Below are 17788 nucleotides of genomic sequence, written 5' to 3'. Positions count from 1 at the left end.
CGCCCCTATTCTCTCATTGCCAGAGGGCACGAATGATTTTGTGGTCTATTGTGACGCATCGATACAGGGGCTTGGTTGTGTATTGATGCAACGGGATAAAGTTATTGCCTACGCTTCTCGTCAACTTAAAGTTCACGAACGGAACTACACGATGCACGATTTAGAGCTGGGAGCTGTTGTTTTCGCGCTTAAGATATGGCGACACTACCTGTACGGTACCAAGTGCACTATTTATACCGATCACAGGAGTCTCGAGCATATCCTTAAGCAAAAGGATTTGAACATGCGTCTACGAAGATGGGTCAAACTATTGAACGATTATGTATGTGCCATCAAGTACCATCCAGGCAAAGCCAATGTTGTGGCTGACGCTCTCAGTCGAAAAGACACTCTACCTAGGCGTGTACGAGCTTTGCAGCTCACTATTCAGTCTGATCTTCCTGCACAAATACGAGATGCTCAGGTGGAAGCATTGAAACCATAAAACGTCAAGGCTGAAGCCTTACGCGGCTCAAGGCAACGATTAGAACAGAGGGAAGACGGCGCCTACTATGTAACAAGACGTATTTGGGTCCCACTATATGGCGGTTTACGAGAACTTGTGATGGATGAAGCTCATAAGTCTCGCTACTCGGTACATCCAGGTTCGGATAAAATGTATCACGACATCAGAACTACATATTGGTGGCCTAGCATGAAGGCCCATATTGCAACTTACGTCGGCAAGTGTTTGACTTGTGCGAGGGTCAAGATAGAGTATCAGAAACCCTCAGGCCTACTGCAACAACCCAGGATACTACAGTGGAAAATGGGAAGAAATTTCCATGGATTTTGTCATTGGTCTGCCTAGACCCCAGCGTGGGAATGATACTATCTGGGTGATCGTAGATCGACTCACAAAGTCTACTCATTTCTTGGCTATCAAGGAAACGGATAAGTTTTCTACATTAGCAGGCATCTACTTGAAAGAAGTTGTTTCGAGGCACGGAGTGCCAACCTCCATTATTTCGGATCGGGATGCACGATTCACTTCAGAACTATGGCAAGCAATGCACAAAGCTTTTGGCTCTCGATTAGACATGAGCACAATTTATCACCCTCAGACGAATGGGCAGTCTGAGCGCACGATTCAAACTCTAGAAGACATGCTTCTTGCATGTGTTATCGATTTCGGCAACAGCTGGAAAAAACATCTCCCGTTAGTGGAGTTCTCGTACAACAACAGTTACCACACCAGCATACAAGCCGCTCCATTTGAGGCATCGTACGGACGTAAATGCCGGTCACCTCTCTGTTGGACAGAGGTGGGGGATAGTCAGATTACAGGTCCAGAAATGGTAGTTGACGCTACTGAACGAATAGCACAGATACGACAACGCATGGCGGTAGCTCGTGATCGCCAGAAAAGCTACGCTGATAAACGCAGAAAACCGCTCGAATTCCAAGTTGGGGGTCGAGTGCTACTCAAAATCTCACCCTGGAAGGGTGTAGTTCGTTTTGGTAAACGGGGCAAGCTGAATCCGCGGTATGTCGGACCGTTTGAAATCATAGAAAGAATAGGCAGAGTTGCCTACAGACTGAACCTACCAGCAGAACTCGGTGCAGTTCACAACGTTTTCCACGCGTTGAATCTGAAGAAGTGTCTGTCAGATGAGACCCTCATAGTTCCTTTGAAGGAGCTCACAATCGACGAACAATTGCGATTCGTCAGGAACCAGTCGAAATCACAGACCGGGATGTTAAGGTCCTCAAGCGCACTAGAATACCCCTCGTTCGAGTTCGTTGGAACTCACGTCGCAGCCCAGAGTACACCTGGGAACGCGAAGATCAAATGAAACGAAAGTATCCCCAATGGTTCGCAAACAGTACAACCACTACTGACGCTGAAGCTACTACCGAATTTCGGGACGAAATTCCAGATCAACGGGGGGAGGATGTGACACCCAAGGAAAACCATGCAACTTAACTAGCTTCCTCAGTGAGTACATACCAAATTTCGGGACGAAATTTCTTTCAACTTGGGGATAATGTGACAACTCGAGTTTCCAAGATTCCATCTTCGCACTATTGCGCGTTAAATGTTTAAGTTGTTTGTTTACATGACTTGTTTATTTCACAACTGTGCACGTTTGTAATATGTTAATCGTACTGTGATTGATATGCTTTATATGGTATGCCTTATAAGTGTATTAGTGTGTATGTTGATATATGTCTCATTTTAATATATGTGTTGTATAATGTAAAAATTAAATCATGCCAAACACACCCTCACCCACGAAATCACTTCTAGCCGAAAACCCCACCCAACCACAAAGACACATCCACGAAAACACTTGGTGTTTTCATCCACTAGCTGATCAACGAAAACAAGGATGGGCTTTGGCCTAGTAGAGATTAGTTAAAATGTTTATACTTAATCCATACGCGAGCACGGCAATTAGAAAAACCCTAACCATCTATCACGTTCCTTCTCTCTCTCTCTACCCTTGGAACCAGACGGCAGCCTAGAGATCTCGAAGCCTCTTCCCGCGTTTGATTGGTTGTTTCTCCTGTTTGGGGTTAGTGTGTAACTGTTGATTATTAATTACTCGAATGCATCGTGAACTGTTTGCTTATTACCATGTATTAACTGTGATTATGAAGCTTGTGATCGTAAGACATGATGATGATTGATAAATAATTAGATTTTCGTGTATTGCATGTTATGTTGGGATTAATCTTAGTGGTTACGTGATGCTTATATTACTTGAATAAATTCTAGTGATACTGATCGCATGACAATATAAAGATTTCAAACTGATGAGATGAACTGATCCGATTTAAACAATTGATTGAGGAAGTTGTGTGATTGTTGGATGATTATTAGGGTTTGGATTACATAACTGTTTGTGCTCGGTTGGTTGAGTGTGTGGGTTACACGAGATGGGAACCTAGACTAGGGTAGATGATAATTAATTGCATAAGTTCTTTAGGATAGACTTGATGTTTTCTGAATGCTTTGGGACTGCCCACATGTAAATTGTCAGAAGGACTTTTGTTATGTATGCACATGCAATCCATTATATGGATTATAAATAATTGCTATATATTAATGTTTGGGGAGTCAAGAACGTGAATGTTGCTAAGTATTGTTGCTGAAATGAGTTTCTTGTGGGATGAATGATCATTACAATCTGCCAATATTGAATAAGGATCGCATGATTATAATTGTATGAGCATTCGAGTTATGTTGATAATGGTTGCTTAGCGAAAACTTGTTCTATTGAATCTGATATAACCGATGATGATTGACATGTAGTTGTTAATTGTTTATGATTGAGAATAATCAGAATTCATATGAATTAACTCATTAATTGGTGGTTGTCTAAATTGATCGAACATTGCAAGATTTAAAAGTGTTAAATTGTTTGATTGAAATCGCATAAATGGAAACAATATAACTGATTTCCTTAAACTTTGAGATTTGGTAAACCGATCGCACAAGTCATTAAATCGCACAAGTTTTTGAATCGCACAAGAAGAGCTAAACGCACAAATTTGGTCGCACAAGTTAGACCTAATCGCACAAGCCCAGGTCCACTCGCCCACTTCATTGGGCCGCACCCCAACTAATATGCCGACCTTGTTTTGAATCGCACAAGCCAGAGGGACCGCACACTTCCCTTTTTGTCGCACACTCATATGAATGATGAACTATCTGTTGAGGGTAAACGTGAATTGTGCATGTATGATGTGAACTTATATGTGAACCAAATACTTGCTATGTGATGACTATGATCTGTTAGGTGCATGATTAACTGTTATGACTTGTATTATGTTATGTGTATTGCTGGTATGCTACTGGTGTAATGTATGCAACGAGTACGTGATCTATATGTTTACGAAACTGACTGTCTTTGGTAACCACGGTAGGGTTTGGTGGACCAACTTGGGACGGGTAATGTAATGTACCATACCGAGCAAACCAAGGTGAGTTCACACTCTTACTAAGGCATGGGATTCCCGGGGATAGGGAATGGGTTGAATGATGGAATTGAACAATTACGTGTACATACACGGTTACTAGACTATCTACCATGGTCCTCGGGTTAAGCAGGACACTTACGTAAAACCTACGTAAACAGGAATATGCTACTGTCTTCCAGAGTCAGGAAGGACACTTACGTAAAACCTACGTAAACAATAACATGCTACTGTCTTCCGGAGTCAGGAAGGACACTTACGTAAAACCTACGTAAACCCCACGCGTACCACTGTCCTCGGGTACAGAAGGACACTTACGTAAAACCTACGTAAAGCTTGTACGTACTACTGTTCTCGGTTGTGAAGAACACTTATGGTTACGAATAGTCTAGTGGATATACAACATGGGAAGCCCCACCAATAGAACGTACTATCGGCCCAGTAGAGCCACATATTACAAACGAACTTACTATTACGCATTTACTTTCTGTGAACTCGCTCAACTAGTTGTTGATCCTCTGTTACATGCCTTGCAGGTCGTTAGGTACATTTGGGAGCTTGCACAGGGAGGAGCTGGTCGTTGTGGGCACGGATCGTGAATGTTTCATTAAACACTTTATGGCATTTCATACTTTATTATGTTGGGTTTTATTTATACGCTTCCGCTAAACAGTGATAACATACTTATGTTTTGGAACACCTTTCATATGGATTGGTTTGGTTTGAATACAAATACTTTTATTATATACATTGTTCTATATGATTGGTGGCTTGATCCTGGTCAGTCACGCTCCCAAGCGGTGATACTCCGCAGGTGGATTTTGGGGGTGTGACATGCTGGGTGGCTCGAAGGTTCACCCATTTGCGGGTCTTCAGGTAGTTGCGGAAAATGACTTGCACTCGAGTGGCGAGGGGTGCTAAAGTGAAATTCCCCTCCTCGTGTGGACATCCGCGCGCCTGATCTCCTAAGCATTGGCGGATCTGGAGGTGCTTGTTGAACTGGTGGCGGTGGAGGCGGTGGCGTAACTGCCACGAAACGTGAATCCTCGGAAGGATCCTGCTGCTGCTGCTGCTGGTGAGGTGATGAATGGTGAGAGGGTGTAAAGTACCACTCGCACTGGTTAAACCTCGCCTGGTAACTGTCGGGACCTTGATAGGGTGTTCCGTGAAAGGATGACCCGTCGGAGATCTCGATAGGATGATTGGGAGTACCTCGTGCAGGCTCGACGGGATCTGTGTCCTCGTCCATATCCATCGCATTATCCTCGGAGAAATGGTCTTCAGGTCCTAAAGGGTTATAACCTATTGGTTCTTGGACATAATCAGCCGTGTTGAACTGGCCTTGGAAGAAAGGAGTAGGGTCGCCATAGGAACGGTGCGAAACAGAACGCTGGAGAGGTATAAATGAAGGTTGAGGGTTACTGGGCTCGTTCTCCGAATTCGGTCCAAACGAGTGACGGTATGAAGGTGTCGAACTGTGTGAGGTAGACCGTCTTGCGGGCTCAAAGAGGTTTATTCTACACCTCTGAGGTTCTTCACTCCTTGTGCTGGAAGGAGCTCGCATGTTGGAAGGTCCGGACTCGTGATCATTGTGAGTAGTGATCGGCCCTTTGCCTCTTCCTCCTCTTCTAATTGCTGGTGGCATATTTCCTGCTTAACAAATTTTTAAATCACAATAAACAATAAAAGACAAACTAGAACAACAATTCGAATTTGTCCTATGTTCTTGTCTAGACTCGAGTATGTGCAATTGTGTCATTGAGATTAAACACATAAGGATAGTGTTTAATTCACTCAACGTTGGCTCTGATACCAACCTGTCACACCCTGATTTCCACGTGTTTCACCGGTGGGCCCGGTGGGGGGATTACCGTGACATAGTTGGCAACAATATAGTCAAACCACACAATATTTAAATGCACAGCGGAAGCATAAAGATAGATATATTTCAACCATCAAATGTAATATTCAAGTATCACAAGTAGTCAAAATAATCCACAGGGGATCAAAATAAAAATAAGAAATAATGTTCAACAGATAATGGCATCCCAAGCTTGCGAGACTCTAACGATGCTAAGGAGTGGCTAGCCTATTTCGTGTAGAACCTGCATTTAGTCTTTTTGGGGAAAATACGTCAGTTTACACTGGTAAATACATTCAACCGACACTTTGGTAAAAGGTTTATTAAAATTGATTTGAATGCACAAGGCACAAACTCTTTATAACTTGGGATAATTAATCAATTAAATCTTGTAAAAGAATTACATGTTCACTATGTGTTCAGTCGCTCGGGTCGTGCCGGGTTTAAGGTTAATAGACACGCCACATAGAATAAAACCGTGGCGGGAAAACCAACGGTTATACCTTTATAAATATAGACACATTGTCGGGTGTACGCCTACACCCGTGTGTCAAGGTCGTGGCCATTTTGTAAAATGCTGCCAAGGATATCCGGGACATGGTCATTAAGCTCCCAAAGGCGTAAAGCCAACAAAACAATTTTTCAAACGGGTCACATTAATAATACCCAACTACTAATGAGTTAGGGTCAATTGCCCGAACAAGCGGTATTTTATATACCGTAACCCAAGCCCGTATAACGGAAAATAAGTTAAAAGTATTTACCTGAGCAAGTAATAACCTCAATAAACAAATGCAAGTATCTTTTACTGGTCTCCTATTCTGGAACGATGGTTTATAACAACCTATTAGAATCCTAACGGGTCTTTAATTTAGCCTTAACTTAGACCGGTCAGTTTCAAAGGATAAATACGGTTTAATCGCGTGAAAGGCGAAAACCGGGAATGGAATGTGGTTTGGACCCAACAAGTTTGAAGACTTGTTTTATATGTGTATAATAACCACACTCTGGATTTTGAAGTAAAAACGATAAGGTTTGACCCGTTTCGGCTAGTTTATGTAAACTAGTTACATAAACCGAACCGTACGCGTAAAAGGCGTAACGGGTAACCGTAAGAGTCTTACACAAGTTTCCTAAGTTAATATGCCCTAAATAGGTTGTGGTATCAGTAGGATACCTTCCATAATGCCCATAACGAGTTTAATTCCAATATATGCCCCGTAGGGGTATTTCGGTCTATTTAAAGATTATAAAAGAGATTTCCGAGTTCTACAGGAAATCTGAGTTTTCCGAACAGTTTATAAAGTCCAAAATACTCTATTTATTATTTAAAATCAGTAGCAACTGGATTCGGGTCAAAATACCTTGTAGAACTCATTTTATGTTCGAAAAGGGTATATTTGGTATTTACCGAATCAATGTCATAACCGCAGGTTATGAGCAGGTTAAAAATAATTAAAAATCTTTAAAATTCTTAAAATATTATATTACATCAGTGTGTAAAAGGTTTGGTGTCGAAATTTGGGTTTAGGTAGGTTTTATGCTAATTGCGCCGTCTAATTACTAAAGTTTCCGTAATTGCGCTATTTAGCATAACTCCTATTCTAGACCTCGGATTGACGTGAAATTTTAGGGACATCCTTAGAAATCAGTAACTAAGGTTATTGTCCTTTCACATATCCAAAATTCTCGTTTTTAAGTGAAAAGGGTGTTATGGTCAACTTTTATGCATTTAATGGAAATGTGCAAAAGACTCGGACAAACCATGAACCGGTCACAGAGGGTTATACCATCATGTAACCTGGTCCTAAGAGAGTCATAAGGCATATCTAAATCATACCATAATGGGTCAGAACTGAAGTCAAAGCAAAAGTTAAAGTTTTGCGACTTTCGGTTCCGAACCGGGTCAAAACAGTAAATGGTCGGATCAAACAAGCTTAGACCACTTATAATACTTATTATCATGTTGTATGAGTGTTAAAACAGGTTAGACGCCATCTACTTTACTGATTATGCATAAAATCGAAAGTTAGCATTCTGTTGACTTTTCCTAAGCAACTTTGACCCGACATTTGGACTAGTTAGAGTGTGAATCAGAGGGTGCCCTTTTAAGGGTTTAAAGCCCACATAATTACCAACATATAACTACCTTTGATTCGACAAATCACTGGACCATTTGTGATTTATCGTTAAGTCAATCGTTAGTTACGACGGATTGACTTTTAGGCTATATCTAAGCAAAACATAACCAAGAAAGGGTGGAGCACACTTACAAGAGTCCTATGCACGACCAGGGATGAGTATTGAAGGCACTTGAGCTCCAAAAGTGATCAAGAAAGCAGATTGAAGGTGTGAAGTTCATTGTTGCACAAGGTGGCCTTTTATAGTAAACTACACACCTTAGATCCTTGACAACTAAGGCTACAAGTGTTCTTGGATGATCACCAAGTGTCCCTGAGTGCTAGGGGACGTTTAGGGGGCGCCCATGCTCTCATTATTGCTCAATAAGTCGGTTAAAACACTCAACAGTGCTTCTGTCCGAATTATCTGCATCTGGGGCATTGACGCGGCCCGCGTCCAAGATCCTTCCACCTTTACGCGGCCCGCCTGGATCCTATTGTCAGAGCCCATATCTTCTACTGTCAAAGCGGCCCACGTAAAGCCCTTAGCTACATTTACGCGGCCCGCCTGAGACCTAAAAGTAAGATTTTCAAATTTTTTTAATTATTGCACTGGCCTTTGGCGTTTCGAAGGGGTAACTTTGCACTTTGGGGCCTCGTTTAATTTACGTATAAGGGCCTCATGACTTTTACCCTCGCCGTTAAGTCCTCGGTTAAATTATTACTACCCGAAAAGTCCTAACTTTCAAAGTTGACGCTTTTAACCCTTCGCATACGAATTCGATCATAACTTTCTCGTTTTAAAACAGAACCTTGCGAAATTTATATCGTACATTCTAGTGAGCGTAATTTACTGTTACAAAGTCTCGGGTTTGTTAAAGGGTCACTCAGAGGTATAACTTAAACATGTCGACACATTTAACCCCTGTAGTTTGTAATCTCTCACTTTCTTCCGCATTTCGTTCCGTACGATCCATGATTTATTCGTTTGAAGGTACAAGCATCATTTAGGGTTACTGTACAGCATATTTATCCCTCGTTGACACTTTGAACCCTCGGGTTCACATACTTTCTATGTTTGTCAACTTTAGTCCTTATTTAGTATCTACTACCACGTGTAAACTTATGACACATGTCAAGACATTATAGGACGCAAAATTTCGAGGTGTTACAGGTTTAAGAACTTATTTGCTATTTGTTCCTTTTCATTTTGAGGACAGAATTTCCTTTCAACCATGTTCTTAAACTCATTCCATTCCATATTGTAGACCCTGTCATTTCCCCTAGATTGGAGGATAGTGTTCCACCATTCTAATGTTGAGTTCTTAAACAGATTGGAGGCAAACATTATCTTATCCTCTTGTTAGGATCTGAGGCTGTCATGATTTGTGTTTGTTTGCATAAATGATGAAGTGCAGCGGAAATGAGTAGCAAACTTTGTAAACACAATCAAAGGAAAGAATAGATTGATAGACAATTGCTTTTCATTGAGTCAAATGATTTACAGATAAGCAAAAGATTACAGTAAAAGCTTACAATCTAAACTCCCCCTCAGCCTGATACTCCCTGGTTGATCGTACAAGATGAAAGGAGATGAGCAAAAAGCTCCTAGCTCCCATAAAACAGTACAAGTACTGCACTATTTATAGTGCAGATCAAACCACTGAGAATCAAAGCTGACCTCACCATGAAAGTGACATCTAACAACCTAACAACCTGTAACTACTGACTAGTACAAGCCCTGCTTACTAAACAGCTGATTACAAGATATAAGTTAAACTGCTGCTGTTGAATCTGCTGTTGATACTAAGCCATTGTTGTGGTTGAGCAGTGGTTCACCTTTTGTTGATCAGGCCTTTGGTTCAACAGTGCTTGTCTTCAACAGGGCTTTGGTTCTCAACAGTATTTTGAGACATCAATAGATTGGACATCAGTGCTTAGTCTCCAGCAGTCTTTAGGAATCAGCAGTTGTTGTAGGTCAACATTTGTTGTAGAATATCAGTACTTTGAGTTGCATCAGATGTTGGAGCCACTGTCAAGGGGAAAGTTTAGTGTAAACCGCTGCTTATGATGAATCCACTGTTTCTGAACCAGTTTTGGCTTTACATCATCTGTTCCTCTGGTAGGGTTCAATCCCAACAATCTCCCCCTAGAACAGATGATGCCAAAACACTTCATTATTCAGGATCTTTATTGTCTCATCAGGAGTTCCCTTACTTGATCTTTGATTTGTAATTTAAAGTTCATGGAATCCCTATCACCCTCATCCCTGCACAGTGTAAGCTCAAGGAGATCTTGCAAATCTTCAACACCCAGGCCAAATGTTGTTTCCCTTGATATACGCTTCACCTCACCATTGGATCTGAGCAAAGTCGACACGTGGGTCTTTTGATCAGACTTTCACTTTAGTATCTTTGAATCCAATGGGTTTCTTGGGAGAGGTTTATTTGATCGATGAGTTTTGAGATTGAGGCCTAGTAATGACAACTTTGAGCAGTAATTTGAGATTTTGCTGTTTCTTGTAGTTCTGCTCTAAGTGTCTGAAGAACCATCTTTATGATTTATTTCTCTGAAGCTTGGTCTTCTTTTGGTATTTTTGCGTCCATCTGCTTTGTTTCCTTCTTTGATAAAGGATGGCAGTGGTTGATTTAGTGGGGATGGCAGTGGTTGATTTAGTGGGGATGACAGAGGTTGTGGCGTGTGTTGATGTGGTATTGGTGGCAGTTGTTTGGGTGACAGATGTTGTTAATGGTGGAGGTGTAAGTGATTTTGTGGGAACAAAATTTGTGGTTGAAGTAGTAACTGGCTTAGGTTTAGAAGCTGTGGTGGTTGATTACCTTGTTTTTCTAACAGGACTCTTCTTTAGTGAAGTACCAACCTCTTCTTTTTCTTTTTGCAGAACTATCTTTTTCTCAACCAAAGCTCTGCTCTCATCCCTTACCCTTTTAATATCAGCAGTGGTTTTGAGACCAGCTGAATTGAATTGACTTGAACGATCTTCATTTGTGTAACTTCATCATCTGCTTGAATTTTCAGGGTTTCATCACCTCCCTTTTCCTTTTCTTTGACAGATGTTTCAGCAGAAGTTACTGAGAGATTTTCCTCAGAGTCATCTTCTCCCCCTTTTTTGGCATCATTAACTCTTTCGAAGATAGGTGCAGGGGTTGAAATAAATTCCATAACTCATTTGCCGCAGGTCCTTGTGGTGGAGCAAGTGCTTGAGTTGGAACAGCAGTGGGTTGCACCATTTGTACTGTTAACAACTGTTGCAGCATTTCTTTGATCTCTGCAACCGAAGTATCCAGTTTTTCGACATGTTCCGTCAATTCTAGGTACCTTAAACCATCACCCAAATTAATGAGATCATCTGATTTCCCACTAGCCGTGGTTTTATCAGTGGTTGAGGTAGGGAGTGTACTCCAAACATTAACCACTGATGCCCCTTTTTCTTGGTACTGGGGACTTCTTTCTTCATAATGAGAAACACCTTTTAGTGAACCAGTGAAGACTGGATACATACGAGTTCCCAGTGAAGAAATTGCCTTCAAGGAAGTCTTATTGATGAAACTACTGTCCAAATGCAAACCAGTGGGTTCAGCACTTGTAGTAGCTGCTTCACTTGAATTACCACCAAGAGTTACTTATAACTCAAGGGGTGTAACCTCCTCAGTTGTTGCTGGGATAGCAAAGGTATAAGCATCAGACTCAGTCACTTGTTGGAGTATACTCTCAGTGATAGGTGGTTGAGAGGAACTGATATATGTCTGAGCTATATCCAAAGCATGCAACAAGGTCATTATTGATGGTGATATTTTTGAAATGATGATGGGAGTTGAAAGTGAATTTGCCCCGGGCAGTGGACTGTGGATGATGAAATCAAGTGATTCCAGAGCATCATAATTTGGTGTCCCTGTTCTTACAACCTGTTCTTTTTGAGAAGAAGCAGGAGGAGTTTGAGGCATGGGTTGAGATATTTCGACCATCTGCTGTGAGGAAGTAGCAGCAGTGGTTTCTAGTGACTTTTGTGTTGTCACTGGCAGTTGCTCTGGGATCTCATCTTCCAGAGTTGCCTTTATTGTAGGTTTGGGGGGGCTTTTGAATTTTCTTTTTGTTTTGGTGAGTTTAGGTGTGGGTTTCACAACAGTTGTTTAGCTGCTGTGATCACCTTGAGCAGTGGGCTCAGCAGCAGGTGCCTGAGGAGCAGTGGTAGCTGCTAAAGTCTGCTCATGAACCTCTGCTTGTGTTTTGGAAACAGACTTTGAGGATTTATTGAAAAATTCAATTTTAAACTATTTTTAAGGTTTTATTTTGATTTTCTGAAAACATTTTGATGCTATTTACACATGAAACACAAGAATGCTTGCTTTGATCCATGTTTAGCATTCCAATCCTAGAGATGAAGTTTTCAAAGGTAGATGTATCAAATTCTTAGGTTTGTACATTTGCCAACTGATCTTTAGGATGGACATGATGCAAAGAAATCAAACCTTCTTCATAGCAATCCCCCACACAGTGGTGTCTGATGTCCAGTGATGATAGATGAATGAGATACTGGATTTTTGATGATATATTTCAGCTACTTGACATCCCTGCATAAAAGAAGTCTTTTGAGCAATTTATATCAAAATCCAATAACATATTTTGACGTTACAAACAGTTGGACTTTTCAGCAACAACAACAGCATCATAATATTCTTCAATCAGTGTTGTGGAAACATCTGCTGCATGTGTACAGTCAAAATACTAAGCTTATTGCCTAGGAATTGATATTCCCCTGATGTAGTCTTTTCACACTCTTGGTGTCTGTACTTGTTTGAGTACGATAAATCTTGACAAACATGCTCCTAGCATATGCAATGTTCTTTGAGGACCCACTATTTGCCTAAGGATTCTCATCCTTTGGCTGTGGCACAAGTTTTTCAAGCTTGTTGTCACTGAACTGCTGAAGCTCTTCTTAGGAGACAACTACCCAACTTTCTGTTTTTCAATGCTTTATGGCACTTTGACTTGTTGATGGAGTGGTAGAGAGTCAGCAAGAAGACACATGTTTTAGGATAGCCCTTTTTAAAAGAATCCTTTTCATTGATGTTGCCAAGAGAATGGTGAAATGGTTGAGTTTTAAGGAGGATTGATGTTTTAACAGGTGGAGCTGCAGATGTGAATCATCTGAGCTAACCACTGCTGGTGACTTTGATGATCCAGCAGTAGCTTGAAATGGATGTGAAAGGATCTGAAGGAGGGGTTTGGCACACTGAAGATTTTTTTATCCACTTTAGATGAATATTTATCAACAGTGGTTTGGTGAAGTGGTGGTAGAAAATTAGAAAGCAACTTAGATCAAACACTATTTGTACATCAGTGGATGAGCTCAGTGGATGAGCTTTAACAGTTGTTTTGTACATCTGCTGCTCTGATGATGGAAATGATTTTGGTGTCATGTCCAAGATCTGTTGATGATGAATGTGGATCACCTGCAGAACCAAATACTTGACAAACACATATTAAATGCAAGTTTATCAGAATTAATCACAACAACAGGGTTTACAGGGATTTTTAATGCAGCAAATTTACTTGTTTCAGCATTCAAGGTGTTACCACATGTTTATCTATTTCAAGTTTTGAACACTTTTATAGATTCCTGACAGTGGTTTAGTACCCCATATGATGGAAACCTTTTTACTATGGCTACTCATTTTGTGTCATTAGAACATGAGCATCCAAGTATTTTAAGGTCTGTTAGCAACCAATCTTTGATCAGTGTTAAAACAAACTTCAGTTTGACATGACCTTGACACTTGCACCATTTCCTTTTGATCTATTTTCAAGGATAGTATCACCAAAAAAAATAAGGGTCTACATCCTGACAGGTGTTTGAACTTCTGCTATCAAAAACAAGTAAGAGTTCAAAATATATCATTCCAAAAAAAATAAAGAATAATATATCCTGTTTTATTTTGAGAAAACTTTACAAAAAAAGTAAAAGTTTTCTGAAAATAAAGTCAATTAGATCTGGTGTGTCTCAAGAGTTAAAATAACTTTGAATAAGGTCAAAATCACTTCATTCTCAAGCTTAGCACAATGGTCAGTGGTTTGAACCAAAGTCCTGTAACCACTGTTTGGTACCATTTCCTTGTCAGTTGATTGTTACCATGAGGAGCCAGTTCACAGGGGTTTTGAAAGTTCTTTGTGAACCTTATTACCATGTGAATAATTTCTGAAAAATTTGGCCTATTCCTCTTTATTGAAAGATATCTGGAGATACTTTTGTTACCTGAACTTCCCTGAAACAATGATTGTGCATGGATGATTGATGACATTATGTTTGACCAAAAATGCAGATCTATTTTTGGTTTTCCTTTTGTAGGATTAACCGGTGGACTCTTAAGTGTTTTGGGTTTATACTCTTTTCTTTTGAATTCAAAAGTTTTGAGATAGCTACACTTTGAGATTTGTTCATTTTCCCTTTTTCCTTTTTACCCTTGTTATTCATATGTTCAGAAATACTCACTAGGAGATTATATTTTGAACATACCTTGTCCATAATCATTTTGAAGCAATGTTTTAAGAGATTTGACCATGTTTGAACATGTTTTAGTTCAGATCTCACATTACTTATGATTAGGACAGTTTTGACATTTTATTTTTCTCAATATGTGTTAGACAGGGTTGATTTGGTCCTTTTGTAGGCACTCAACATGCCTTTGAAACCATGAGAGATTTTGACTTAAGTTTTTCTCCCTCTTTTCGATATCAGCAGTATGCAGGTGTTTTAGATGAACACAAGTTTTGCTGATCTGAGGTACATACTTTAGTGTTTATTAAAAAACATCACAAATATCGAAACAACAATTGTAATTCATTTTGAAACATTTAACGAACTCATAATTTATCAGATATTTTGCAAATCTGAAAACTATAAGTGACATATGTATGAAAACATTTGTTGTGTGAGATTTGTGTGTCATATGACATCTTGGTTGATTTACAGAGTTTTTGAATAACCATTTTGATCATGATTTGCTCATTACTCTGTTTTTCAACTGAATGCAACCAACCTTAGTATCAATGAATTTTGAGCTGAACTGTTATGTCAAATTGATTGTTAGATCGAATTTGACTGTCCAAGCTCTGATACCAATTGTTAGGATCTGAGGCTGTCATGATTTGTGTTTGTTTGCATAAATGATGAAGTTCAGCGGAAATGAGTAGCAAACTTTGTAAACACAATCAAAGGAAAGAATAGATTGATAGACAATTGCTTTTCATTGAGTCAAATGATTTACAAATAAGCAAAAGATTATAGTAAAAGCTTACAATCTAAACTCCCCCTCAGCCTGATACTCCCTGGTTGATCGTACAAGATGAAAGGAGATGAGCAAAAAGCTCCTAGCTCCCATAGAACAGGTACTGCACTATTTATAGTGCAGATCAAACCACTGAGAATCAAAGCTGACATCACCATGAAAGTGACATCTAACAACCTAACAACCTGTAACTACTGACTAGTACAAGCCCTGCTTACTAAACAGCTGATTACAAGATATAAGTTAAACTGCTGTTGTTGAATCTGCTGTTGATACTAAGCCATTCTTGTGGTTGAGCAGTGGTTCACCTTTGGTTGATCAGGCCTTTGGTTCAACAGTGCTTGTTTTCAACAGGGCTTTGGTCCTCAACAGTATTTTGAGACATCAGTAGATTGGACATCAGTGCTTAGTCTCCAGCAGTCTTTAGGAATCAGTAGTTGTTGTAGGTCAACATTTGTTGTAGAATATCAGTACTTTGAGTTGCATCAGATGTTGGAGCCACTGTCAAGGGGAAAGTTTAGTGTAAACCGCTGCTTATGATGAATCCACTGTTTCTGAACTAGTTTTGGCTTTACATCATTTGTTCCTCTGGTAGGGTTCAATCCCAACACCTCTTCTGCGCACTTGCTTATTTTCAAGACTGCCTCAGTCTTTTCTATCCAGCGTAGAGCTGTAATAGCTCCTTCATTGCCCGAGAATTCTATTGGTTTACAAGACCAGAATTCTTTGTAAGAACAACCATAAGACATGGTTCTTCTTCTTTTTGGAATGGGCACTTGAAGTATTGGTCCATTGTTTGCGCTGTGTTCTGGTTCAGTAGGTGGTCGTTTACTACCATTATTACTTTTATTATTTTCCGCTTCCTTAACCGTTTTGATAATATATGGCATTATTATTACTTTTATTATTTTTCGCTTCCTTAACCGTTTTGATAATATATGGCATTGCGTCTATAATCCCTTGTGCCACTATGTGTTGGATGGCACAGTTATCTACTTGGTTTCCGTTGTTATCACTATTCGGGTTTCCTTGATTCACTTCGTTGTCCATCTGAATTATAAACATTTACCAAGTATTAATATTATGAAACAATATTGAATGCGAATGACCACACAACAACACATTGATCCAAAATCGTCGTCATTGCGACCTTTACTCTATTTTATATATGCATCTATATCTATTACAACCACAACTGGAATTTGAAAATACAATACTAGTATGCATCAGTAGCTATAGGGTTATCTATTTTAGTTGATTATATATATATATATATATATAGAGGAAGGTTAACATACAAAAGGGCTTATCGTACGTCACGTACGCGACGTTGGTAACCGTTCAAATCAGGGCTATAATCACGCATAGAACAAATAATAATGCATGGATCCGTTGGTTTTGTGATAATAACGCATGGGAGCCAAAAAATCACACATGGAGCCAAAAATCACACATGGGAGCCTTTGTAATCACGCATGGGAGCCCTTATCATACAAAATCACGCACGTTATATATTAATCACACACGTTGTGTTCTTGTCGTGTACGTTAACGTACGTTAAGCCCTTTTGTACATTATACTTTCTTTCTCTCTCTCTCTCTCTATATATATATATTATTTTATTTCAAACTTACACACATACATATATATATTTTATTATTACTATTACTACTACTGATAGGGGTTCATCCAGTATTGCATGTTGCACTCGTCATATTTCCAAACGAGTCTCTCCCCTATCTGTCTCATTCTCTTACTTCCTTCTAATATCTCCTCACCAAAGGTGCCGAGTTCTTGCACATTCTCAGTGCTCATGGGTGGTACGGGTGTTGGTATCGGGTCAGGGAACTGGGGCATGGGTTCTTCGTAAGGGTACGGGTTCTCTAGGATCTCCCTGATATATTGGTCGTTATCCCAGTAGGGGTCTAGAGGGTCAAGGTCTGGGTAGGGTGCTACTGGGTTTTGCATGGGTTCATCTTCTAGTGGATAGCGTTGTTGATAATCCATATGGTCGTCAAACCATGGGTCATAGTCTGGGGGATGGGGTGCTGGTACTCTAGGGATTTCAACTGGGTCAAAAGCAGGTGCTGGAATTTGGTCTACTGGGTTTGGCTCAATTTCCATAGGTTGTGTGGGAAATAGTGGTAATGGCTGGGGTGCTATGAGTTGTTCTAAATTCGGGTCTGCGGCTGTGGTAGCGAATGTGTGGAAATTGGCTAGTCTCCTATTGATCATGTCCTGAGTTTGAGAGTTCATTTCTCTATTCGCGGCTGCTAAAGCTCGCTGCTGCTGAAGTTTTCTCATCCTTTTTCTACGCTCGTGATCTCCTCTGCTGAACCATCCTCTCTTCTTGGGAGGAAATGGCTCTTCAGATTGTGCTTTGAATACGAAAATCCCTTCTTCGGTGTCAGCCGAATACCCCGAGGGGTAGGCTGGGAAGAGGTTCCTTCGTCCCTAGGAGAGTTGGACAACTCACGGTAAGCGTCTGAAGGTCCTTGGTCACTCATACTGTAAACTAACAAATTGTCAAATAACACAAA

General features: G+C 40.2%; 1 protein-coding gene across 1 annotated transcript; it reads right to left on the bottom strand.

Annotated features, from left to right (window-relative positions):
* Positions 1–16919: 16919 nt before the first annotated feature.
* Positions 16920–17552, bottom strand: LOC110881323 (alpha/beta-gliadin clone PW1215-like). The gene has a single exon (XM_022129613.1). It carries the CDS (start codon positions 17550–17552, stop codon positions 16920–16922), a length of 633 nt encoding a protein of 210 aa, XP_021985305.1.
* Positions 17553–17788: the final 236 nt, after the last annotated feature.

The sequence above is a fragment of the Helianthus annuus genome, chromosome 10 (assembly GCF_002127325.2).
Source record: "Helianthus annuus cultivar XRQ/B chromosome 10, HanXRQr2.0-SUNRISE, whole genome shotgun sequence".
NCBI classification, from domain to species: Eukaryota; Viridiplantae; Streptophyta; class Magnoliopsida; order Asterales; family Asteraceae; genus Helianthus; species Helianthus annuus.
This window is presented reverse-complemented; position numbering and strand designations above follow the sequence as displayed.